The sequence below is a fragment of the Arvicanthis niloticus genome, chromosome 4, assembly GCF_011762505.2.
Source record: "Arvicanthis niloticus isolate mArvNil1 chromosome 4, mArvNil1.pat.X, whole genome shotgun sequence".
Classification (NCBI taxonomy): domain Eukaryota; kingdom Metazoa; phylum Chordata; class Mammalia; order Rodentia; family Muridae; genus Arvicanthis; species Arvicanthis niloticus.
The window spans coordinates 94,769,091-94,795,627 of NC_047661.1; the positions used below are offsets into that span (position 1 = coordinate 94,769,091).

Here is a 26,537-nt window from a genome sequence, read left to right on the forward strand (position 1 = left end):
CCTGAATATAATAACGCTTCCTGGAGATAGGTTTTCAAATTCAATTTCCTGAATATATTCATTGGGACCCTTTGTGGCAACTCCAGCTTGTTTGACAATTTTACTTTCATGAAGCTTGAAAAGAATAAAAAAAATCCATTCATTAAGTATCTTAAATGTCCTTAAGATATTAAGCACAGTAAAACCCAGGAATCCCAAATACCTGGATATGTTCCCTAAGCTCCACAGTCATGTTCGGCATCCCATTGATTGAATTCTCGTCTCTCCTATAAGGCTTTGTATTCCTCTCAGTAGTTCTAGCTTCCAGGACTACCTCTTCAATTTTGCCTAGGAAAATATAAAGACTTTAACAAAAATTATTCTAGTATTCACTCAAAATATAATAGAGACTCTTTAAAAGTTAAATATTCATATGGAAAAACATGGAATTTCAATCAGTGAACTGAGAAGTGGACATGTTTGCGGATGGTCAGGACCAACAGCAAACCTCAGCTAACACTGTACAGTGAGCGAGTTCTAGGAGAGTAACTATGGACTTGGGCGTGTAGGGCAGGGGTATAATGTATGCTCGGCATATGGATTGAACATTTGATTCAATACCAAAAAATACTAAAGACAAAAAAAACTAACTAGAAACACTAGAAAAAAGACCTTTCCAGATCACTAAACATAAATATATACAGTTAAAGCCACGATACTTAGCAATTAGCAAGAAATATAGAATGTGAGCGGGGTATGGGTGTGCACAGCTGCAGTCTAAGCAATTTGGGAGGCCAAGGCAGGACAGTAACTGTAGGTCCAGGGCTAGCCTGATGGGTTCCAGGCTGCCCTGTGCCACTGTGGTCCTGTTTCCTTAAAATATACATATACATACATATATACATACAGAAATACACATATACACACATACCCATATACATACATATGTACACACATGACGGGGGGGTTTGGGAGTCTTTATTCAGTTAACAAGCAGTTCCTATTTGCATAGGTCTGTGCTGTATTACACTATACTATCTACCATAGGAAGTAAAATATAGACATCAAGAAAAAAATCAGTAAGGGAAAATCTCAGGGACACATAACCGTCAAAAAAAAAAAAAAAAAAAAAAAACCAGACTATAAATGCAATAATGTTTAGAAGAGAGAGTTTACTCTATACTTACAGACTTCTTAAAGAGGTAAACTTTAGTCCTCAAACGCTATAAATATTCATATATAGGTGGGTGAGAAGACTACTTGGAGAAGAATGAAAATATCTACTTGGCTGAATGCTAGACTTACAGAAGGCTAGGATGGTAGATGAGGATGGACTATCAACAGTCTTAATATTTGCCTTTTAAAACACACATATGGGTATATAATGCATATGCAGTATTTGTTTATATATTTATGCATATGTAAAAATGCAAACATGCACACACAGATTGCCCACAGTATAAAAAAGTACATGTTTATACATATTTTTAAAAAAGGAATATATTAAAATGCAAAAAGTATTTCACAACTCAAACAATGTTAATGCTTGCCAATAATTTGTCTAGACTTTGATCCATGCAGTGAAAGTGCTTGTATCCTAACATCCTCTGTCAACCATGTTTATATGCTAGTGTGCTCTACATGACACATAGACAATGTGCTAACGAGCTTCATGATTAGCTCTATTGGTGCTGGTCTTAGATTACCAGGGATGCACATCTGGGGCACTTCTTTGCTGTAAAATGAAGTCTTGGGATTCCTAAAAGCAGTTCTCGATACAGCCACCACAGACTGATGGATGCTCGGGCAGTGCCGTGTTACTGCCACTATGTCCTCATCCACTTGGTCCACATACACCTGAGAAATGGAGAGAGACTGGCTCAGAGCCCCATTTGGAAAGGAGTGCTCAACCAGACGGTCATCCTCTGAAATGCAAAGTCTGGAGAGAAGCTTTAAAGTTTCCATTTCTTACTTGAATGAAGCCCTTGGCACCAAGCTCTTGATGGAGTCTATTGATGGCACATCTGGCTGCAATGATCCCACTATGGACACTAACATCTCCTGTATCTGATGGTGATGCCCCAGGATTCCACTTAGTGTAAAATCGTTCTTCAGCAACCACTGAAATCTGAAGAGAGAGAAAGCCCAGTCACGTGTGCAGGTTAACTACAATGAAATCGTGGGTAAGAATGCCTGGTGTTGCTGGCCTTGCAGATTAAACACACCTGATGAGGCACCAGCTCATCGTAGCCTCTCGTACTTCCACTAGCACAGCATGCCATGGAAACAATTGTGGTACTTGGAAGAGCATCATAGGCTGATCTGTGCTAGAAAAGAGGAAAGCGAAAGTTTACATTCCCTCAAATGCAGAGTGACACTTCATACCCCATCAGCATAGTGAAGCCATAGATCAAGTACAGATATCTGCTGTAAGATGCATTTTTTTTTAAACATTTTAAAATCAAGGTATTTCCATTCCCTAAAAAGTATGTGGACATTATTGACATCAAGCATCAGACAACTAAATAATGAGGCAGTTAGCAAAATAAGTCAGCACAAGAGACACGTTGATGCTCACCACAATTGGACACTCATTATCGTGGGTTATGTCCATAAACAGGGCATGTGCGATAGCTGGCATCAGCGGCCTCAAACAGGGCTGAACGAAGGATCCGACGGGCTCCCCTCCGTACCGGTAGACCAGTCTGCCCTCTTCATGACTGTTATATGCGCTCATAGCCTCTGCAGAGCAGCACAGCGAAGTGTGACAATCCCCGGTACTCAGATCTTGGGTCCCCTACACCTTTATTTGCTGAATTATTACCCTAGCTTTCTTACCCTTTATTTTGAGATAGGATCTGGGGGAAGAAATGTATCCTACACTAGCCTGAAACTCATGTAGCCAAGGCTGGCCTTAAACACATGATCCTCTTGCCTCAGTTTCCTAAGTAGTGAGATTACGGGGGTAGCTAGCACACGGTACCTGGCCTCAGTGGTCTTTCTATCTGAAATAGTATCATACTACAAATTAGATATTTTAACTGTTAAAAGAGAACTCAGTTCCCAGCACTTAGGAGGCAGAGACAGGCGGATTTCTGAGTTCGAGGCCAGCCTGGTCTACAGAGTGAGTTCCAGGACAGCCAGGACTACATAGAGAAACCCTGTCTCGAAAAACAAAAACAAAAAAACAAAAACAAAAACAAAAAAAACCAACAAAAAAAAAAAAGAGAGAGAACTCAGTTATATTAGGTATTGCATATAAAGCTATTCCATGCCTTGTAATTTACTCAAACAAAAGTGAAGCATCTCAGATAGGAAACGGACTTCAGCGAACCTACCTCTTATTAAGGAACTGATGCCCAGTCTCGTTACGAAGATGTTGTCCAGCTCTTCGCTTCCTGTGAACAGCTCAGCCACTACGTAAAGATTGGGCTGTAATTTCCTAGCAGCATCCAGCATGTACTGTAAAAAGTACAGTCACAAATGTAAAAGAAAGAAGACAGCCAGACAGAGGGAAGAGGGACAAGACTAGGTGTGGGTTTGGCATAAGATAGGTACAAAACAAGAGAGATGCAAAAGGAAGTTCCAAACCAAGTTTGATGTGCACATGTATGAGAACATGAAAGATCAGACACATGGAGGGTTTACAGAGAACATCAGTGGAAAGGGACATTAGATCGTGCGGACATAGGGACAGACGGGAAGACAAAAGGAAAAAGAAAAGTTAGTGTCATTACAAATACAGCCTGCAACGCTGCAATTCTGCCAGTCTTCTCTCAGTTTTTATTTGTTTTTAGTGGCTCTAATAAGATTATTAATCTCTCGGTGGCTAATTAAGTCAGAACTGATAATTACATATGCTGATGAATTAATTAGCAAAGGTTAGGCTAAACTTGATTCTGCACATGACAAATGCCAGCACCTTCCCATTTGTGTGTGTGTGTGTGTGTGTGTGTGTGTGTAATGCACACGTAACATTGGTGTTAATGATTTACCAGAGAAACAGAAAATAGTGGCTAATAATCAGATTGTTTCCCACTCTACTCTAGAAGGTATTCTTACACGAAGGTTAGTAAAATGACTAATTTTTATCAGCTAAGAAGTAGAATTCTAGAGGACTTCATTGTTTAAAATTTAATTTTATATAATATTATAACAATGTTATAAAAATGGCTTTTTACTGTTGTTAAAAGCACAACTGAAAAAGACCCTCTGCTTATTTTTGAAGGTAAATAATGTTCTACCAGTTTAACTAAGGTTTTCTATCAAATCCCTCAAAATTAAAACCATATGGGATCCCTCTCTCTCTCTCTCTCTCTCTCTCTCTCTCTCACACACACACACACACACACACACACACACACACACATAGCACATAAACTACAGAAGCTGGTGTTGTTTTTTTATTTTATTTTTTTAAATTTTTCTTTTATAAACACCTTTTTTGTTTTGTTCTGAGATAGGGTCTCACTCTGTAGACCATCTCTGTTCATGGAAGTCACTATGTAGAGCAGGCTGGCCTCAAACTCACAGAGTTCCATCTGCCTCTGCCCTCTGAGTGCTGGGATTAAAGCCGTGAGCCACTAAACCGGGCCTATCAGCACATATTTTCATAAATTGTAATTTTAAAAACTATCAAAGATCTTACAACTAGGATAAAATTATGTGTTTTTTTAGGAAGTTGTATTAGGTAAGGAAAATGCAGCAATACTAACATTATTCAAAAGCCCAAAGGACAGACTACAGTTAGCTTACATTTATGTTTCTAAAGAAGACTTATTAAAAATTGACTCAGTCAGGCTCAAACTAGCCTCAGAATGCCAGAGTATCAGAGCTAGACCATTCGTGTAAGGGTAGGGGTGCGGCTCAGCGTAGAACAGAATGGTCCTGAAGTGTGCACTGCTCCTAGTACTCCTAAAGAGAAATGGAAGCCGGAGCTGGATCATCACCACACTGTGTAAGGAAGCCATTCAGCTTCACACTGCTAACCATCTATATCGGAAACAACCTAAAAGACCACTTCGCACTTTAGATATCACCAATAAATACTTGTTATGCATAAAAATAGGATCTTTTTTTTCCTAAATTTAAAAACTAACTTATTAAAAACACTTCACAGCCTAATATTCTATAGCAGTTGTATCAGAAGGTTGTTAGAATTAGATAAACTGTCATATGTGTCAATATTTCTACCAAATCCACAGCAATGTACACAGCAGACTAGATCTGCTTGGCAGGGACTTCGGAGGCTACAGGTATCACTGCCTTTGTCAATAGACGTGTCCGTACCTCAGCCACGTGGAGAGGCGTGGAGTGGCAGTTGTCAAGACGAACTCCCTGGAAGTGAGTGGCAGTTATCTCGGTGTATTTCTTCATGTGTGCCCACAGATACGGGCAGTCCTCGGGTTTATTCCCATAGCGCAGTTTAACACTGTCACCCCAGCAAATAAGTTCTCTCCTCAAATAAACGTTTGAACCTGTTAAAGAAGCAGAGTTGCTCTCAGTGGTACATGAAACTGAACAACAGCAATCCTCAAGGGACCAGCGCTGCTTCTAACCTGGGTCATTTTCTTTCCATAAGTGATATCTGGCTACATTTTAAAAATTATAATTTTATTTTGGGTGTATGGGTGTCCTGCCTGCATGTATGTCTGTGTACCATGTGTATTCCTGATGCCCTCGGAGGCCAGAAGTGGGTGTCTGATTCCTTGGAACTGGAGTTACAGATGGCTGCGAGCCACTTTGTGGGTGCTGGGAATTGAGCCCATGTTCTTTGGAAAAGCAATCAGTGCTCCAAATTGCTGAGCCATTTCTCCGTCCTCCTGACTGAAATTACATCTAAAGTGGCCTTCCACAAGCTCTTGTTTCCCTATCTACGGAGAAGTGAAAAATCAGCCACCTGGCTCAGCAAAGTTCCGAAGCGGGTCATCGCCCATCACCCATCCATTGTGTGCCATCAGAAAACAGGCTTTATCTGGGCGGTGAATCATGGATTCTTCTGTGGATAAGGCCATTTCTTCAAAGGGGAAAGTAAAATACCTAGGGAGACAGAATTAAAACAAGGTCCACACAAAGAAACTCCTTCAAGACACTGTGAAGGAGAAATATTACAAAACATAAATACATATGTAAAATTAGAATACATAAAATTAGTTTGGCCCCATTTATACAATACAAACTTCACAGAAAGCAAAAATCACCAGTAGACTTTTTGAATAAATCAGCAGGATTTGAAAACTGGCTAACAATTTAAATAACCTTCACAACTTCATAACATTTTAGAGAAAACATCGAGGCCTTCCCAATCTCTACTTGCCCAACATATGCTGTATACTAGATATATCAATTTCACGTTATGTGTATGAATGTTTTGCCTGAATGTATTAAGTGCCCTGTGTGAATGTTTAGGGCCCATGGAGGACAGAGGAGCCAGTGCACCCCTTGACCTGAAGGTACTGATAGCTGTGAGCTGCCATGCAGAAACTAGGAACCACACCCAGGTTCTCTGCAAGAGGAGCAAGTGCTCCTGACTGTTGAGTGTGTCTCCAGCCCCTGTGCTGCACGTTTCTATGTAAGGAGTTAGGTGCTTGCTCTCTCCAACTAACCCTGAATTTACTACTGCTAAGTGTTATTCTCACAGAGCATCCTCAGAGGGTCATCTATTGGAACTTTAAGGCCGCCCCACCTTCTTTCTTTAGACATAGTGTTACTTTGTAGCACAGGCTGAGCTCAAACTTGGAATCCTCCTATCTCTGCCTCCTTATGGCTGGAATTACAGATCACAGACTTGTGCCACCACAGCAGGTATGGAGTTCTAATTCCTCAAAGTAGTAGTGTTGGGAGATGGAGCCCAGTGACAGGTGTCTGGGTAGGGGCAGGATACCCTGGTGAGTGGATGAATATCTCCTCTGAGTGAGTTCTTGCTCTCCGGGACCTGGCATAGTTCTGAGGTGGATTTTCAGATGCCGCCTTGTGCTTTGTGTCTTCCATTTGCTCTCACTTGTCCTTCATCTGCCACGAACTGAGACAGCCCAAGGCCCTAGCCGGAAGATGAGCAGAGCAGACCCAGTGCCATGTTCTTGGACTTCCTGGTCTGCGAACCCTCAACCAAATGAAACTCTTTTTTTATAAATTACCCAATCTCTGGTATTCCCTTTTAGCAACATAAAATAGACTGATATTAAATGTGCATTCCTCCAGAAATATCAATGTAAACAAATACAAACAGGTTCAAACTGGTGATAGTTTTTCTAATTAAATATTCTCCTAACAAAATTAATCAGTATTAAACCTATTTCTGAATCAAAATTTCTATTTCGATATAATGTATTGAAGTCACACCTTAAAAGAAACATCTAGGTTAAGCTGAAAAGTTAAATACTCTCAGCTTTTAACTGTCAGCAAGAGAACATTTTAAAAACAGAGCGAGTACCTGGTAACCAAAGGATACTTCCTGGTGACGGGTCCGAGTTTAGGGCCATGGCCCGCAAGTCGCTCATAAAACACGTTTCCCAAAAGACAATTAACTGCCTAGAAAACATTGAACCATGTTACAACATGATTGCCAATGAAAACAGACATTCAAACTCAGAAAAGGAAAAGCAGCAATTCAAAACTCGGTGAACCTGTTCCTGATGACAGCTGGTGAGGTGGTGCTTCTCTGAATTTAACTCCTCGAGTCTCTTACGGAACCAATTACAGCACTCCTCAATTGCAGCTGGCCGGTCGCTAGCACAGATGGAGAAAAACAAACATCAGTGCTTTCATAAAATCCGCACTAAACATTTCCAGGTGTCACAAACATCTCAAATGCTGTCGTTGGGATCTGAGCTATGACTGAGGAGCTTTTTCAGTTGTAAAAGGTTTTACACACATGTTTAGCAGGATGGACTGACAGAGAATGTAGAAAAAGGTCAGTGTTGAAATGACAGGTTACTTACTTTATTTAAAAAACAGTTCACTGTTGGGGGCCGACTTTTAGCAGAAAGCGGCTATCAGCTTTGCAGCCATCTTGAGCCATATATACCTGACATGAGACTTGGATTACAATAGCCTACAGCAGCTGAGCACACTCTGATAATCATGGTTTAGATACCTTGAGATTAAAGGTGTGTGAGATTAAAGGTGTGTGACTTAAGAGTGTAATTTAGAGATAAGATTTAGAGTCAAGACCTAAGGGCATGATTAAAGGTGTGACCAAAAGGCATGGCTTAGAAGTGAGACATATAAAAGGCAGAGACAGAAAAGAACAGAGAACCAGACACAGCAGAGAGAAGACAGGTAGCAGGCACTTGGAAGAGAACTTGGAAGAAGTAACTTGGAACTTGGAGGGACTAGGAGCTAAGGACTAGGCACTAGGAACTCAAGACTTAGGACTTAGACTGAAGAATAAACGGGATTGAATTACACTCTGTCTGGTCTGCATTCTTCGAGTCTGTCCTCACTCTTGCTCTTGCTGAACCCCCGACCCTCGGACCGGAGCGGCAGCTTGGGCTGGGATACAGTGGCCGCCCAAACGTGGGTCGGCCCAGGCCTCAACATTTTGCTTGGGCCGCGACATTTTTTGGCTGCCCCAATGTGGGGCTAGTGCGGTTCCCAACAGTTCACTTATTTATTTGTTTACTTCTATAATTAACTATGTGTAGGGACTGTGTATATGCGTGGGTGTGCACATGGCACAATGTGTGTGGAGGTCAAAGGAAACTTTTGAGACTGGATTCTCTCTTCTCACTGTGGGGGTTCTGAGGATCAATTTCTAGTTGTCAGCATCAATATTTATGAGCAAAACTACAGGGCAAATACATAACATACTCATGTGGTATAAAAGTGGCCAGAGCGACGTTCATATCTACAGCACAGCCTAGCCGCCTGAATTCAGGGTCCTGAATAATCTTAAGATGTTCTTTTGGTTCAGATTTCGTTACTCTTCTGTTTTCTGAAAGAAAAAAAAAAGGGGGGGTATTTTAAATGTAAATATCTATAAAAGATTATAACTGTCACTTTTTCAATTTTTTGGTAGATAGCTACTCATAGAAAGAATGTAAAAAAGCTAGCAAGCATCTTTGCTCCCTCCCCCGCCCCACTTACTCACTCCCTCCATACTTGGGGAGGGCACATAAGAAGAGAGACTAACTGTTAAAAGAGAAAAACCTAGGATTCTTGCAGTTCAGCTTTGCTGGTTACCACCAAATCCTCCTGCCTCCAAGGTCTCTAGCATGCACATGCTGGTTCACCATGTGTGCTAACGAGTGAATGACAGAAGCACTGACAGTAATCTGTCTACATCACTAGTAAGGTAATTTAAAAACCACACATTACCTAGTAGGGGTTAAGAGAAATAAAATACAAAAACAAAATAAAAAACTCATACTGTCAATCTGTCAATGAAAAAAATCATGGGGGGGGGTGGTGTAAAAAATAAAAAATAAATTAAAAAATGAAAAAATCAAACATGATTTAGTCTCTAGTCTTATTTTTATGTATTAAAGATATTAACAGACATATATATTATAGAGAAAATTATATGAAACTACTGATAAATCCTGACTTTCCTTTAAAATTATTTGAAAAGAAACATAAGAAAGTACTATTTAATAATTTTAAGATTTGAGAAAGAGGAATTTGCTATATGTATATATAAATGTGCTTTTCCATAAAGGAAGAGGGGGTATAGGATAGGGGGTTCTAGGGAGGGAAAATGGGGAAAGGGGATGACATCTGTATTGTAAATAAATAAAATAGCCAATAAAAAAAAGAAAGAAAAAAAAATAAATGTGCTTTTCTCCCTCCCAAGTGCTGAAATTAAAGGCATGCATCACTATGCCAAGAAAGATTGAAGTTTTGTAGTATAAACAAATACAAATATGATGCAATAAAGATTTAATGATGCTGTTAACTGGAGAAAAAGAGTAATCCCTTTAAGAGTAACTTTAAACTTCTTAAACAGTGATAGGACGACCTAGTGTAAAGCCGTTACCTTGAGTGAGCAGTCTTCTAAATTGTTCAACTGCTTTGTGAACATCTACTTGGAAAAACTCCCAGAGTTGAATCCTTGGGAAAACGTCCTCCCAAATTATTTTTCGAATGCACTGAAAAATTTCAAGATTAAAAACATCAAATGTATTTGACCTGATTTCTTCCTCCTTATTAAGCCACATTCTACACATTTTCATGTATGTATATATATATTTGATTTGTGCCTGGGAAGTTGGAGTGCTCTTCTGCACACACGTACGTTCAGGTGCTGATCATTTTCAATCAAAGCAGGGACTCCTTTTTCTCTGTACTTCCCATCTGCCACATCACAGGACAAGTGCCAGAGTGCTCTGTCTAGGACCCAGGCAGGTTTCAAGTGTGGAGAATTTACAAGATTGTATGCAGATTCCGGATGTTCTTGGATCCACTTACTGTTGGCAGCTTAAAGAAAAGGGAAAAACATACTTTGTATTTAGGTCAGACTTTACAATCACCATTCTTTCTATTGGACTTTCATTTAGTAACTTACTTAATGCTTAGTTGTACCTGCAATAAATAAACCCTTGGGTGAAGATAGGATACACCAGGAACACAGATCTCACAATAAAAGCCAAACCAGGCAAGGCATGAAGGCATTTGTTTGTTTGTTTGTTTGTTTGTTTACTTATGGTGGTGTTTTTGAAACAGGATTTCTCTGTGTAGCCCTGGCAGTACTGGAACTCGTTCTGTAGACCAGGCTAGCCTCAAACTCACAGAAATTGGTCTCTGCCTCCTGAGTCCTGGGATTAAAGGCATGCACCATCACCTCTTGGCTTGGTGGTTTGTATTTATAACCCCAGTACTTGGGAGCCCAGGCAGGACTGCCAAAAGCTTAAGGCTTAGCCAAAGCTTAAACTTAGCCTACTCTACAAAGTGATTTCTAGGCTAGCCTGGGCTACAAACCAAAACAAAAAACAAACCAAAACAAACAAACAAACAAACAAAGACCCAGAACCTAACACTACTACAAGTTTCCCATGTCTGTAGTTGTGATAAAAGACAAACGCATATCTGATGCAGTGTGGAGAGAAGTAACATATACATAAGATTATGCCTTTAAACACATGACTTCCCATTTCCACTAAGTGTAGCAACAGGAGGCAGAGCAGCCATGTTTGATTAAACCCTGGAAGTAAAGTGTTGGAGATGACAGAGTGACCCAGAAAAAAGAACCTGGCTACCCATCATGGCTAAGCTATCTCTAATCTGGAATCTGAAAGGGATAAATCCAGTTTCTTATTAAGTCTTAATGAACCTCTGCCTAAGCAGTATTCTAACTCTTACCGTTGGTAACTATGTGTGGTTTGCTAATTTGATGTGAATATCATGGATGTCTAAGTCATTTTTAATACTACCAGTTTTCAAGTGGTGAATATGGAGTTACTAAAGTGCAAAGTTTCCACTGTAAACTTTGAAGCCTGGCTCCAAATTACATGCAGAAACATCTCATTTTGGAACGTATCTTTTTAAATATCCAATTTCATTTGCCATTTCTATTAGAGATTATTTCCAATAGTGATGAAACAGCTACATGTCCTTAAACTACACCACCCAGAAGTCCCATTGCTGACGTATGTAAAGCAGTGGTTGCCGGACTTTCCACATTGCTGTTCACACAGCGGATCCTGTGTAAGGCACACAGAGTTAAAGTGGAAGGCCATGGCCCAGGCCTCATGAAGCCAGCTGCTCTGACAGGCAAGGAAAACAAATATCTCCTCAGAGGATCACTGTCAGGAGAACTTTACAGAGTTCTATTTGGGATCCCAAACAGTCAATCTAACATTACTCTTTTCAGTACCGGAGATGTCACAGTCCACTTTTTTATCATGTAAAAGGATTTAACAATAATATTCTCTCCAATGATGGAGAATGTTGTTATTATTTGGATTCTGGGGACAGAGTCTCATAATACAGCCCTTCTGGTCTGCAACTTAGAATGTAGCCCAGGCTTGTCTTGAACTCATAATAATCCTCCTGTCTCTACCTCCCAAGTGTTGGAATTACTGCTATACCCGCCATGTTTAGCATCACATTTTAAAATATATTATGGTATAGAACAGAGTTCCTGCTGTACAGAATCCCCCTGTCAGTCTGAACAGTATTTATATTTAGGTAGAAACATATGACCTATGCCCCTTTTATGTATCCTCCCATTTGTGTAAGCATCAAAGTACTTACATGTTTACTATATGCTCACCTGACACTACTTTCCTTGGAAGTAAAAAGGTTCTATTCCATAAACTAGGTTTTAACATTGAAGGCCTTTTAATTGTCCTTTTGATCTTTAGAATGAATGTTATAGAAAGGGCTGGGACATGGCTAAGAGGCAGACAGCTTGCTTAGTTTAGCATTTATGAGGTCCAGTAATCAATTCCTCACACTGCAAAATACTACTACTTCTAACAATAATGATGTAACGTGAAATGAAAATATTAAGAAATAAAGTAACAAGAATGCAATATTCACGGTGAAATCACTGAAAGCTCATACCAGTATGATTGTAGACAACATCGGTAATACAAAGAATATTCCACTCCCGTTTCAGCTTCTGGACTAGCTGCCCAACATCATTCCAGCTATATCTTTTATTAGGCCTTGAGAAGTCAGGATTTAACTCTAACTGATCAGCGAGGGAATAGCATGACCTGGACAGTCCAAGAGTCTGCAGCGGGGTGAAGTGAATCATGTTGTAACCTACGAAGGAGAAAACACAGACCAGTGTATGACAGGGCGAGCAGACCAACCTAGAGCTGAGCAGAGCATAGGCATGAACGTTCTCAGGTCTTTATCAACAGTAAGACAGTCACGCCAGTGGAAGAGGAACCCACGATAGGGTTCAGGTCCTAGATTTACATAAAAGACTGCCAGCAGACCCACGTAAGGCTTCAGGCACTCACTGTCCTCAGCTACGAGAAATGGGGAATGACACGATGGCCATGGTAACATCACCACAGTCCTAGCTACTATCAGGTTGAGCTGCAATTGCTGACAGCACAGAGCGGCTTGCACAAGTGTAACGCTTTAAATGTCCCACAGGACTTGCATTCATCATAGCTACGCCACTGAGCTGTCATGCCCTTCTTTATAAAATATTTAGCTTGAAAGCAGAACGTTGATGTTACTCTTACTTCAGAGGAAAACATAACCTGCTTCCTTTTACTCTTGGCATGTCCAGTAGCACGTGCCTTTTAAATAGACAATGGATTATCAATATTGGCTAATTAAAACTATATATAATGATACATTTTCCTTCATATTTTTTACTCATTTTCCTTGAATAATTTATTACTAACTTACATGTGCCAAATAAAATCTTACAAATGATAATCACTTTATTTTATGACCGAGTGTTCCCTTTTAACCTGACCCACATTGTACTCTCCCCCCATGAGCAAGCCTGAAGAGACCTTGGTTACCACAACAAGGTCAAGTGACGGGATCTAGGTGGAGTTACCCACCTTGGTTTCCCGGAACACAGCAGAACTGCCCCTGGGCTTGCCTTGAGGCATCTCCGGCCGTGACCTGGAATGGACTATGGACTATCCCACCCATCTGGAACCAGGAGGGGTTGTGGGTTGGGTCTTCCCCTTTAAATTGAGAGCTAAACATTAAAGCTTGGGGCCTTGATCAGAGAACTTTGTCTTGGCCTCATCTCTTCTCGCCCTCCAGCCCCTTTCATTCCCAGCCCCCCTTTCAGGTGAACCCAGTTGACTTGTGGCCGCGGGCGGCTACAGAGTGGCGCGCACAACGTGGGACTTGAAAACGGGGGACCGAGCTGAGGAAAGCTGTCTTAGGTGGAGCTCCACGGTAAACAGGACTAAAAAGGTATCCCACACACTTAGGAAGTAGCAAACGGTATTGAAGCTAGCGCTAGTTAAATTTTGAAGGCCGTGTTTGCAGGAAGTGTGTTTTGGGGGATAGGTCTAGGTCAGATAGGTGTTGACCCGACGCCTATTCTGCCTAGGGGGTGACAGCGAATTATGGGCCAGGAGAATTCTAAAAGGGCGTTTGCCTGCAGCCTTCGAGAGCTGCTTCAGACGGGAGGAGCTGGGTTGTCAGATAGTGTGTTGGAAGATTTTTTGGCAGAGGTAGATTCATGCTGCCCATGGTTCCCTCGAGAAGGAACGTTGAACAAAAAGACCTGGGAGACGGTCGGAGAGGTTTTGAAAACCACCAGGGCAGATTATAACACTCTCTGTCTTTGGAAACTGGTAAAAGATGCTATTGATAATAAAACAGATAAAGAGACCTCGCAGGTGTTAGCTATTGCCCAGGCACAGCTTGAAGAGTTCCAAGAACACCCATCAGAAAGCCCTTGTACAAAAAGGGGCACTCTCAACCCTACATCAGGGAAATGTAGACCTAGTACACCTTCTCCAGCTCAGATAAAAGAATTCGGAAACTCTGGTAATAAATCAGAGCTAGAGAAAGGAGCTGATTTGAAAATAGGGGGTTCCAAATGCCACGAGGAATGGCCCCCTCCCTATGCACCTTCTGCTCCACCTAGGGTCCTTGATGCAGCAGAAGCTGCCCAGATGGACATGAAGGCATATAAATTAGAGATGGAAATTAAACTGCAGAGATTGACTAACGAGCTACAGGAGTTAAAGTGTCAGTCAGGTGCAAAAAGGATCGATGATTCTGGGATACGTCAATCGCCATTAGAAAGAGCCGTGAGTCAGGCCCGCAGGGATGGGCAGGATACATCTGACGTGTTAGCGTTTCCTGTATTGGAAGTAGTTGATCAACAGAACCAAAGAACTAGACAATATCAGGCATTGGAGTTTAAAGTGATAAAAGAGTTGAAAACTTCGGTTTCTCAATATGGGCCTACGGCGCCCTTCACACAAGCTTTATTGGATACTGTGGTAGAATCAAATTTAACACCCCAAGATTGGAAAACTTTGTGTAAGGCTACTTTGTCAGGAGGAGATTACTTGCTTTGGAGCTCAGAATGGCGTGAGGCTAGTAAGAAAACTGCCGCGATGAATGCTCAGGCAGGTAATCCTATTTGGGACTTGAACATGCTTTTAGGAGAAGGTCAATATGAAGGGAATGCTAATCAGGTCGAGCTGCCTCCAGGTGTGTACGCACAGATTGCAATGGCTGCTCGCCGTGCTTGGAATCAGTTACCTACTAAAGGGGATGTTAATGGGAGTTTATCCAGCATCAAGCAGGGTCCTGATGAATTATTCCAGGACTTCGTGGACAGGCTGCAAAAGACAGCTGGTAGAATTTTTGGAGATCCTCAGTCAGGAATTCCTTTTGTTACACAGCTGGCCTATGAGAACGCTAATGCAGCTTGCCGCGCGGCTATCAGGCCTTACAAGGCAAAGACAGATTTACATGGATACATTCGTCTTTGTGCTGAAATTGGGCCCTCTTACAATCAGGGTCTGGCCATGGCCGCTGCTTTTCAGGGGACCACTATACATGCAATGCTTGCACAGAACTGTAAAGATAGAAGATGTTATAAATGTGGAGATACAGGTCATTTTAAAGGTGACTGTCCCAGGAGAAAGGGCGTGGACTATCAACCAGGTCGCATGTCAGGAATTTGTCCTCGGTGCAAGAAGGGTCGTCATTGGGCTAACAAATGTAATGCTAAAACAGATAATCAGGGCCGTCCCTTGTCGGGAAACGAGTGGTGGGGCCAGCCCTAGGCCCCCAGGAATCCACAGCCAACAGCTTATGGGGCCATGAAGCTGTTGCCAAGTCAGGGAAATCTATTTCAGAACTTATTAGAGCAACCCCAGGAAGTGCAGGATTAGACCTTAGTTCCACTACCCATGCTGTACTGACACCAGAAATGGGAGTTCAGACGTTGCCTACAGGAGTTTTTGGGCCCTTGCCTCCAGGGACTTGGGGATTACTTATAGGCCGAAGCAGTAGTATTGTAAAAGGATTGCAAATTTATCCAGGTGTTATAGATAGTGATTATGAGGGAGAGATTAAGATCATGGCTGCTTCCCCCCAGGGCGTGATAACTATGCCTGCTGATAAGAGAATTGCTCAACTTGTTTTGGTTCCTCTGCATCCACTCCCTTCCAAGTTTGTTAAGAATGAGAGAGGACAGGATTGTTTTGGTTCTTCTGATGTGTATTGGGTTCAATCTATTACTAATGAGAGACCTACTCTTAAGTTAACAATTGAGGGAAAAAGTTTTGAGGGTCTCATGGATACAGGAGCTGACATCACGATCGTGAGAAGACAGGACTGGCCTTCAGCTTGGCCTTTGTCTGATACGCTCACGAACCTTCAGGGAATTGGCTATGCTAACAATCCAAAACGGAGTTCTAAACTCCTAACTTGGAGAGATGAAGAGGGGAATTCAGGACAAATTCAGCCCTATGTGATGCCGAAATTGCCTGTCACCCTCTGGGGAAGAGATCTTTTGTCACAGATGGGTCTTATGATGTGCAGCCCTAATGAAACAGTGACTAGACAAATGCTAAGACAAGGATTTTTGCCTGGCCAAGGACTAGGAAGAGAAGGGCAAGGTATTAAAACCTTTAAAGCGTCCGAGCCTCATACTAACTCTAGAGGCTTAGGGTATTTTCCATAATGGCCACTGTCTTGCCTGCATCCCATGCAGATAAAATTCAATGGCTTAATAACGTCCCAGTGTGGGTTGATCAGTGGTCATTGTCTAAAGAAAAAGTAGAAGCTGCTTCATTGCTTGTGCAGGAGCAATTAGAGGCAGGGCATATAGTAGAATCTCAGTCACCTTGGAACACTCCAATATTTGTTATCAAGAAAAAATCTGGGAAATGGCGATTGTTGCAAGATCTAAGAAAGGTTAATGAAACCATGGTACCTATGGGAGCTCTACAATCTGGGCTGCCATCTCCAGTGGCCATTCCCAAAGGGTTTCATAAAATAATAGTAGATTTGAAAGATTGTTTTTTCACTATTCCCTTGCATCCTCGGGATTGCAAGAGATTTGCTTTCAGTGTTCCTTCTGTTAATTTCAAGGAGCCAATGAAAAGGTATCAATGGGTAGTTCTTCCTCAGGGCATGGCTAATAGCCCTACATTATGTCAAAAATTTGTGGCACAAGCCATTGAGCCTGTAAGACGGCAATGGCCAATGATGTACATCAGCCATTACACAGATGACATTCTTTTAGGTGGGAAGGATCCTCAGGAGTTGCTTCTATGCTATAGAGATTTACAGCAAGCATTAGCTGATAAAGGTTTACAAATAGCTCCTGAAAAGGTACAAACTCAGGAGCCTTATGATTATTTAGGCTTTAGGCTTACAAATCAAGCCATTTGTCCCCAGAAGATAATCATCCGCAGGGACTGTCTAAAAACTCTAAATGATTTTCAAAAGCTGTTAGGTGATATCAATTGGCTTCGTCCCTACTTAAAGCTTACAACAGGAGAATTGAAACCTTTATTTGATATTCTCAAGGGGAGTGCTGATCCTACCTCCCCTCGATCCTTAAACCCAGAAGGATTGTTGGCCTTACAACAAGTAGAAAGAGCCATTGAGGAACAATTTGTTACTTACATAGATTATTCCTCACCTTTACATTTGTTAATTTTTAATACAACTTACACACCTACAGGATTGTTGTGGCAAAAGGCTCCCCTCATGTGGATACATTCAAAGTTATCCCCTAAACGTAACATCCTACCGTATTATGAGGCAGTAGCCCATATGATTGTACTTGGAAGGAAACAGGCAGTGACTTATTTTGGCAAAGAGCCAGACACCATTATTCAGCCTTTTAGTGCAGATCAAAATACTTGGTTAAAGCAACATAGTACAGATTGGTTGCTTGCTCAAATAGGATTTAATGGCATTATAGACAATCATTATCCTCCAGATAAATTGATACAGTTTTTAAATGTACACGAGGTTATATTTCCTAACATGACTTCTTTGCAGCCTTTACATAATGCTCTTTTAATATTTACTGATGGATCCTCTAAAGGACGAGCAGGGTACCTCTTAAATAATCAACAGGTAGTCATAGAGACGCCTGGACTCTCTGCTCAACTAGCAGAACTGACAGCAGTTCTAAATGTTTTTCAGTCGGTAAGTGATGCTTTTAACCTCTTTACTGATAGCCTATATGTAGCTCAGTCTGTCCCTTTGTTAGAAACTTGTGGAGTATTGCAGTTCAATACTCGAGCCGGATCTTTGTTTTCTCGACTACAAAACCTCATTCTTACCAGAAAAAATCCCTTTTATATTGGCCATATAAGAGCTCATTCTGGTCTTCCTGGGCCTTTAGCTGCTGGCAATGATTGTGTTGACAGAGCTTTAATAGGAGAAGCATTAATTTTGGATCCTGTTGCTCTGGCTAAGCGAGATCATGAAAAGTTTCATCTCTCTAGTCACACTTTAAGGCTCAGACATAAGATTACTAAGGAGCAAGCTAGAATGATTGTAAAACAGTGTCCTAACTGTCTTACCTTATCCCCGGCTCCCCATTTAGGCGTTAATCCAAGAGGCCTTAAGCCCAATCATATTTGGCAAATGGATGTAACCCATTATGCAGAATTTGGAAAATTGAAATATATACATGTCTGTATTGACACTTGCTCAGGATTCCTTTTTGCTTCTCTACATACAGGAGAAGCCTCTAGAAATGTAATTGATCATTGCCTACAAGCCTTTAATTCTATGGGATTGCCTAAAGTTCTCAAAACAGACAATGGGCCAGCTTATACTGGTAACAACTTTACTTCCTTTTGTAAAGAATTTGGTATTGAACATAAAACTGGAATTCCTTATAACCCAATGGGACAGGGAATCGTTGAACGTGCACATCGCACTCTAAAAAATTGGCTTATTAAAACTAAAGGGGGAGAGTTATACCCTCCAAGGTCACCAAAAGCACATCTTGCTTTTGTGTTATTTGTTTTAAATTTTCTGCAAACTGATGTTAAAGGTCAGTCTGCGGCAGATCGCCACTGGCATCCAGTCACTTCCAGGTCATTTGCCAGGGTCAAATGGAGAGACCCCCTAACTAATTCTTGGAATGGTCCTGACCCTGTCTTAATTTGGGGTCGTGGATCAGTCTGTATTTTTTCAGAAAAAGAAAATGGAGCCCGATGGCTGCCTGAAAGATTGGTCCGTCAAGTAGATACAGATCTTGAGCCTAATAATTATGATTCTGATAATGAAGAATCTGATAACAAATCTAGTCAGTGTTAGCCATGGAGGACCCAAGACTCTAGATAAGGTTGTTACTCTATCCAGGGTGTTCCCAAGTCTCATCTCCATCCAACCTAAAAGAGGGGACTTCCGCCCCTAGACCAAGCAGAGAGGGGCCACCCAGAACCCCTCTGTCTGGCAATCTGAATTCTTGCTAAGGCTGCGAGGCTAAGCACTGCAGGGGAATATAAATAAAAGTTAAAAATATGTTTCTGGGTTCCCTGAGGGACAAGCCTGACTGCATAGGGGTTGATGTCAAAAGTATCCCCTCTCCAGGAAAAAGACATCAGGACGGGTATGACCTTCAGGCCTTACTGGACAACGACAGGAGGACTGGAGCCATTACAAGGTTCCCTTTAATTACTGGAGGTCAGGCCTCTATCCCCGCCTGGGTAAGATGAGAATTGCCACGGTCCTTCTATAATTGGAAAAGAGAGGAGACTTCAGGGACAGCCCTGCTTAACTCTGAAGGCCTAAAATCAGCTATAAGCCTAAAATTCAGCAATAGGCCTGGCTTATTTGCCCACTCAGAGTCTTAGGTCTCCATGGAAAAACACTGAAACAGAGGGCTATGAATTATTGTAAACAGACAGCTTTTGTTGAAATCTACCAGCCTGAGTAGTCATAGACTTTGTATCTGACCCCTGTCAACCAGCAGTTGGATTAGATACTAAAACAGTTCCATTTTCAACCTTATTTCCTACTTGGCTTGGATAATCATATTGCTGTTAACGTTTGAACCTTGTGTCTCAAGCAGATAAGTTGCCTTCACATAAAGATCTCTCCCAACAAGCCCAGCTACTCCGCACCTCAGATGGGATGAAATCGTGTACCTCACACAGCTGCTTCTACTGGACCTGTTCCTCCTGACCTATCCTCAGATGGGCTCCATAAACCCTGGACAGCAGGACACAGCCGACTCTCCTACATACCCATTTTTCTAGGTTCCCCCTAGAGACACGTCGCCCCCAATGTCAGCAGGAAGTAGCCAGATATCACGACGACGACGACCCTATTCCTGTTTCACCTCTCTCTTTTCTTTTTAGTTAACTAAAACGGGGGAAACTGTACTCTCCCCCCATGAGCAAGCCTGAAGAGACCTTGGTTACCACAACAAGGTCAAGTGACGGGATCTAGGTGGAGTTACCCACCTTGGTTTCCCGGAACACAGCAGAACTGCCCCTGGGCTTGCCTTGAGGCATCTCCGGCCGTGACCTGGAATGGACTATGGACTATCCCACCCATCTGGAACCAGGAGGGGTTGTGGGTTGGGTCTTCCCCTTTAAATTGAGAGCTAAACATTAAAGCTTGGGGCCTTGATCAGAGAACTTTGTCTTGGCCTCATCTCTTCTCGCCCTCCAGCCCCTTTCATTCCCAGCCCCCCTTTCAGGTGAACCCAGTTGACTTGTGGCCGCGGGCGGCTACACCACATAACCTGGTATTAGTGGACATTGTAGATTTTGTATTTATTAGTACATTAGTAAGCGAGACTAAAGGAGCAAGCAAGCCTTGGAGGGCTGTATCACAGCAGCTGTGGTTCGTTTTCAAAAGAAGAAAAAGAAAGCAAACACACTACCTGACTCCTTTGCCACCCTTAGCCGGCTCTCCCACTCATCGAAGGGTCCTAAACACTTTGCTAAGAACGTCTGGAGAGTAACACAGTCCAAGGGTAACACGTGATTATCAGAGCCAATGCGCAGGACAGGATCCACGACTATGTAGCCCCCGCCGCTTTTCTCCTGTCTGAGGAAAAAGAAACCAAAACAGGTTTAATTAGTTAGAGGGAAAAAAATTATCAACTCAGTCCGATTCTATCTGAAAGGTTAATTGCCCACTTAAGCCCCTCCTTCCCTTTCATCCACGGTCTCATGTAGCCCAGGCTACCTCAAATTTACTAGGTAGCTGAGGAAGATCCTTAAGTCCACATCTTCCTGCCTCTGTCTACCCAGGGATGGAACACGGGCACGTGCCACCACACATGACTAAAATATGTGTTTGTTTTCTACTTACTTCTAAGTATACAGAAGTCATTTTACGAGGTTGCAACGAAACAATGTAACAGGTGTTTCTCTCTCTCTCTCTCTCTCTCTCTCTCTCTCTCTCTCTGTGTGTGTGTGTGTGTTCGTGTCTGTCAATGAGTAGGTTTGCACACTTGAGAGCAGATGCCTATGGAGGGCAATGGGACTCCTGGAGCTGGAGTTACAGGAGGTTGTGAGCCACCTGATGCAGAGGCTGAGAACTAAACTTGGAGTAACACAGTCCAAGGGTAACACGTGATTATCAGAGCCAATGCGCAGGACAGGATCCACGACTATGTAGCCCCCGCCGCTTTTCTCCTGTCTGAGGAAAAAGAAACCAAAACAGGTTTAATTAGTTAGAGGGAAAAAAATTATCAACTCAGTCCGATTCTATCTGAAAGGTTATCTCAATGAGAGCAGTTCAAGCTCTTAACCACTAAGGTATCTTTCCAGGCCCAGAACAGGTATTTCGTGTCTCTTTCACCTACTATATATCTAAATAGAATAAAATACGACATCCAGTAATGTTGACTCATTAGAAAATAAATATGCTAATGTCGATCAGTAACAACATCGTTCCTATAAATAGCATCCTATAAACCAGCGGCAGGAAACGCTTGGAGTTTAGCTTGAATCTGTAATAGGATCTACAGTGACCTCCAAACTGAAGAATCACAGCCTAACTACATCTCAAATGCAGTTAGGCAGTGGTGGTACACTACATGCACGCTTTTAATCCCAGCACTCAAGAGGCAGAGGCAGGCAGATCTCCAGGGCTCCCAGGGAAACCCTGTCTCGAAAAATAAAAAATAAAAAAACCAAAAACCAAAAAAAAAAAAAAAAAAAAAAAAAAAGAAAAGGTTAAAAACAAAATAAAACAATACAGCAGAGCCACGGCTCACTCGGTAACACAGTCAGATGACGTAAGTTACAGAGGAAGTTAACTCCGGCCTACCCTTGAAGGAAGTAGTACTGAAAAGATCCAGACTGCTGCAGATGAAGTTTACAGTATTTGTCGGAATCATCTTCTCTCTCCGTTGGGTTTTCCCAATCCAAGGAACGAAATTTTTCTCGATTAAATGCTTCTCCAGGAAATGGGTAATTTGTATATACAGTAACAGCTTTTCCTTGTAAAGTTGGGCCTAATCGGAACTGTAGTTCAAACCCTGAGCAAGAAGCACATTTGAATAAATTACTCTAATAAACTTAATGAAGGACTTAACATTCAAACAGATATTTTACTTAAAACACTATAAAAACATGAATTTTCAAATATACTTAAGATAATTTGTTGTACCTAATGTTACTTTTGGAACTATTTGGCGTTTTGATTTAGCTGAATTTTATATTTTAGCAAATATAATTGGTATCCCAGAACTGTCTCTTCTGAAGCATCCTCCTTCCCTTTCCCTGGAATCTGATTCCTATTCATACAACTGTATGAATCATACAGCTGTACAGACTCTTTCCCAGGGGTTGGCCCTAATCCCTCCACCCTTCCATTCTGAATCCCTACTGTGAACCTTCCGCCAACCACCCAGATGTAGTGCCTGAGCAGAACTATTCCACAGACCAAAATGAAGAAAGTGAGTCTCCACATCAGAGAACAGGACTGTATGCAGAACTTGGGAAATGTCACAGGACGGCTGTGACTGCCCAGAAAAACGTAGCAGACTGCAGAGTCTCACGAGTATTCTGGAAGCTTCTCAGTGCATCTGTTACACCTGCTCAAGCACAGTAGTGTACCAATAAAGGCCTGACAACCTCCCCTAGGGATGGGAAGCACTAGCCTGCAGGATCTGTTGACTTCCTTACAGAACGACCCCATCATGGATGATCTAAAGCTACCAAACATATCACTGGGCTCGGAAGCGGGAAGGGACATGTGCAGTGGGTTCTTATGAGTCTGCATAAGAGGCAGCCATACAGTACTGCATATATCCACACATCTCATAATTATTAAAGCTTTGTGGATCCTGAAAGTCAAGATATCCCCAGTTTTACCAAAGTTAGGCTGTTCCTATGAAAATATATCTTGAGACTTCTGTGTGACAAATATTTTGTTATAAGAGGAAAAAAACACGTTACAGTTAAAATTACAGTTTACTCAAGAGAAAGTTTAGGTTGGTTTATAGTAGACTTTTTAAAAAATTATTTTTTATTTTTTGAGTTTATAATTACATAATGTAACGTTTCTTTTTTCTGATATATCCCTCCTTGCTCTCTTTCAAATTTATGGTCTTTAAAACTTTTTTTTTTTACATACGTATACACACACACACTCCTAAAAACATAAATACAAACTACCCAGCTTATATAATGTTAATTGTATGTATGTTTTTAGGGTTGACCCTTTGGTACTGGATAACCAACTGGGGTGTGTGTGTGTGTGTGTGTATGTGTGAAATGTTTTTTGTATGTGTATGTGCTCTCTCTAGTGCCTGTGAGCACAGTAGGATTATTCCAGAGAGAATGATCACTGGAAGGCAAGGCCAGTGTAGTCAGTGTAGCAAGTTCCAGGCCAGCCAGGGCTAGGAACTGTCATAAGAAAAAAAAAATCATCTCATAGCAAGACCCATCTCAAGCATCAATAAAGTAAAAAAAAAATTGCAATGTTCAGCATTATATATTTGTATATTTTTTAAGATTAATTAAATTTATCATCAGGCAAAGTAGTAACACTTGAAACAATCACAAATATCAGAGGTATTGTTGATATTTAGACAACTTGTCTCTTAAGTTTATACAAATATTGCTTTAGTAATTACACAATGATTCAGAGAAACTATAGTACAAAGGTTAAAACTCACCTAGACTCTCAAACAGTATTTGGAGCAATGGAGTATCTCTCTCAAACACACTCTTCAAATACAAATATTTATATGTAGCATACATGTATACTGTTCTTATAGACCGTGTAAATTATGTAACACCAAAACCAAAGTGGCTGGAGACCCATTTTCAATTTCTAATACCAATGACCTTATAACCATCCCTTACTCCAGTTCTAGGGAATCCAATACCCTTTTTGGCCTCCATGGGCACCAGGCATACACAAAGTACACATACATACATGCAGACAAGATAATCATACATATAAAGCAGACACTATCAAGACAATAATATGGCTGAATATTTATTATTTTTTAAAAGTTCACTATTTTTAAAGACTTATTTTTAATTAATTTATAATTTTAAAGTCATATTTTTCATTTATTTATGTGTATTTCCCCTGCATATGTGTATGTAAATTACATGCACTTTTGATGCACTCAGAGGTCAGAAGAAGGTATCAGATCCCCTGGAACTGGAATTACAGATGGCTGTGTATAGTCCTGTGTGTGCTAGGAATTGAGCGTGGGACTTCTGAAAGAGGAACAAGTGCTCTCAACCTCTGAGACACCTCTCCAGACTCTAATTATTTGTAATATATGTGTATATGTGTGTGGCTATATGCATATATGAACACTGCTGTCCTCAGAGGCCAGATCTCCTGAAGCTGGAGTTACAAACAGTTATAAGCCACCTAACGTGGGTACTGAGAACCAAAGTCTTCTGAATGAGCAGAAAGCGTGAGTCACCTCAGCCTTCTCTCCAGCCCTGCAAGATTCACTATTTTTTTAAAGTCTTAGTTTAAAATTTTGTAATAAGGTAATTTAGATATTACAAATTCTGTTTATGCTGACAATTGGCTTTAATAGCCTCAACTATTTGAGCCTCAACTCTATACACACACACACACACACACACACACACACACACACATATATATATTGTATGTACACATATATACATACATATGCACATAGGTATCCAAACACAGATTTAAAAAAGGAGTTCTTGCTGGGTGGTGGTGGCGCACACCTTTAATCCCAGCACTTGGGAGGCAGAGGCAGGCGGATTTCTGAGTTCAAGGCCAGCCTGGTCTACAGAGTGAGTATCAGGATAGCCAGGACTACACAGAGAAACCCTGTCTCGAAAAAACCAAAGCGGGGGGGGGGGGGGGGAAGGAGTTGTTGGTAGTTATATATACTAAACCATGACCTTAATTGTGAATTCCATTCACCAATTATATAGACTTTTGCTAAAATCTGGTTAGAAAATATATATTTCTCCTGACACCTAGTAATTATTTTTACAAGCTAATCTATATTTACACTTGGAAAACCAAGTGAAGTCTTTATTTACAAGAGTTGAAACAGATTAGAAAATTTCTAAAAGTGGCAGGTATTCACTTATATAGGTAAAATCATGTAATCACAAAAGCATTTCTAAAGTAAATAATCAGAACACTTTGCAATAATAAGGGAAACTGTACCCAGCCCAACATATTTCTCCAAATAAAGTTTTATTGGCACATAAGCACAGCAATTCACTTATGTCTTGTCTATGGCTGCTTTCATGCTCCAATGGCAGAGCCGATTAGCCACAGCAGACAGCGGGGAGCTGCAAAGCTCGAAAGGCTTCACACTTGAACGGCACAGGAAAAACTGCCAACTCTGCCCCACACCTCAGTTTCATAATAATAATAATAATAATAATAATAATAATAATAATAATAATAATAAAGCAATCAACTCTCATTTACATTTACCTCAATGGGTCAAATAAAGGTTTTGGGTTTTTTTTTTCTAATGAGACTTTTTAAAAGTTTCACATGATAAAAGGCTGATATAACTTCTAAAAAGGACAAGTTTCAAACCCTTCTAGCTCATCTTTAAGTCAGTCAGTCTCACAACCCCCGCCCCTACCATGCTTTCCTGACTTCCTGCTTTCCATCTATGTCTTACTACTTAGGCCAGGGCTGACCTGGAACTGAACAGAGAGCCACCTACCTCTGCCTTCTAAACGCTGGGACTAAAGGCATGTGCCTTCATGCTTGGCTAGGTTTGACAATTTCTAAGAAGTAAAAGAGATGTTTGTAGGTATCTTTCCTCTTGCTATTACATTTTTGAAAGATTCTAATTTGTAAATTTTAATTTAATTTACTTTTTTGGTGGGGTTAAGGATGGTATCTAGGGCCTTGTGCATGCTACATAAACCGCTCTACTATGAAGCTACAACCTAAAGCTGAATGATTTAAAACACCATGACTTAACTACCTAGTTCAGGTACAGGTGCACTTCAAGGAAAACTGAAACAAGTAAGGAGGCTGGCCTGCGAGCCTCTGTTAGACGAAACCTCTACCTTTTTGTTTTTAATTCAGCTGACTGAGAGCATCCATGCCCATCCATATGTTACCAAATTAAATTACTTTTCAAAGAAAGACGTTATATTTTCTTTCTGTAAATATCCCCAAAGCATTAAGCTACTCTAGAGAGCTAAGTCAAATCACTGAAACTGAACAGGTTCCCT

The 26,537-nt window shown here is 41.1% G+C and overlaps 1 protein-coding gene across 2 annotated transcripts in view; it reads right to left on the reverse strand.

Moving 5' to 3' along the window:
• Positions 1 to 26,537, reverse strand: part of Agl (amylo-alpha-1,6-glucosidase and 4-alpha-glucanotransferase) — a 63,316-nt gene that overhangs the window by 32,038 nt on the left and 4,741 nt on the right. For both annotated transcript variants that reach the window (XM_076933180.1, XM_076933181.1), the window contains exons 3-20: positions 22,138 to 22,348; positions 21,385 to 21,504; positions 20,741 to 20,907; positions 12,484 to 12,687; positions 10,214 to 10,395; positions 9,956 to 10,067; positions 8,791 to 8,914; positions 7,605 to 7,707; positions 7,412 to 7,509; positions 5,879 to 6,018; positions 5,269 to 5,456; positions 3,318 to 3,441; positions 2,558 to 2,721; positions 2,205 to 2,306; positions 1,952 to 2,107; positions 1,686 to 1,836; positions 203 to 327; positions 2 to 114 (exon numbers count right to left, since the gene is read on the reverse strand). In XM_076933180.1, coding sequence (XP_076789295.1) covers positions 2 to 114; positions 203 to 327; positions 1,686 to 1,836; positions 1,952 to 2,107; positions 2,205 to 2,306; positions 2,558 to 2,721; positions 3,318 to 3,441; positions 5,269 to 5,456; positions 5,879 to 6,018; positions 7,412 to 7,509; positions 7,605 to 7,707; positions 8,791 to 8,914; positions 9,956 to 10,067; positions 10,214 to 10,395; positions 12,484 to 12,687; positions 20,741 to 20,907; positions 21,385 to 21,504; positions 22,138 to 22,348 — 2,584 coding nt within the window. The remainder of the gene's footprint in view (position 1; positions 115 to 202; positions 328 to 1,685; positions 1,837 to 1,951; positions 2,108 to 2,204; positions 2,307 to 2,557; positions 2,722 to 3,317; positions 3,442 to 5,268; positions 5,457 to 5,878; positions 6,019 to 7,411; positions 7,510 to 7,604; positions 7,708 to 8,790; positions 8,915 to 9,955; positions 10,068 to 10,213; positions 10,396 to 12,483; positions 12,688 to 20,740; positions 20,908 to 21,384; positions 21,505 to 22,137; positions 22,349 to 26,537) is intronic.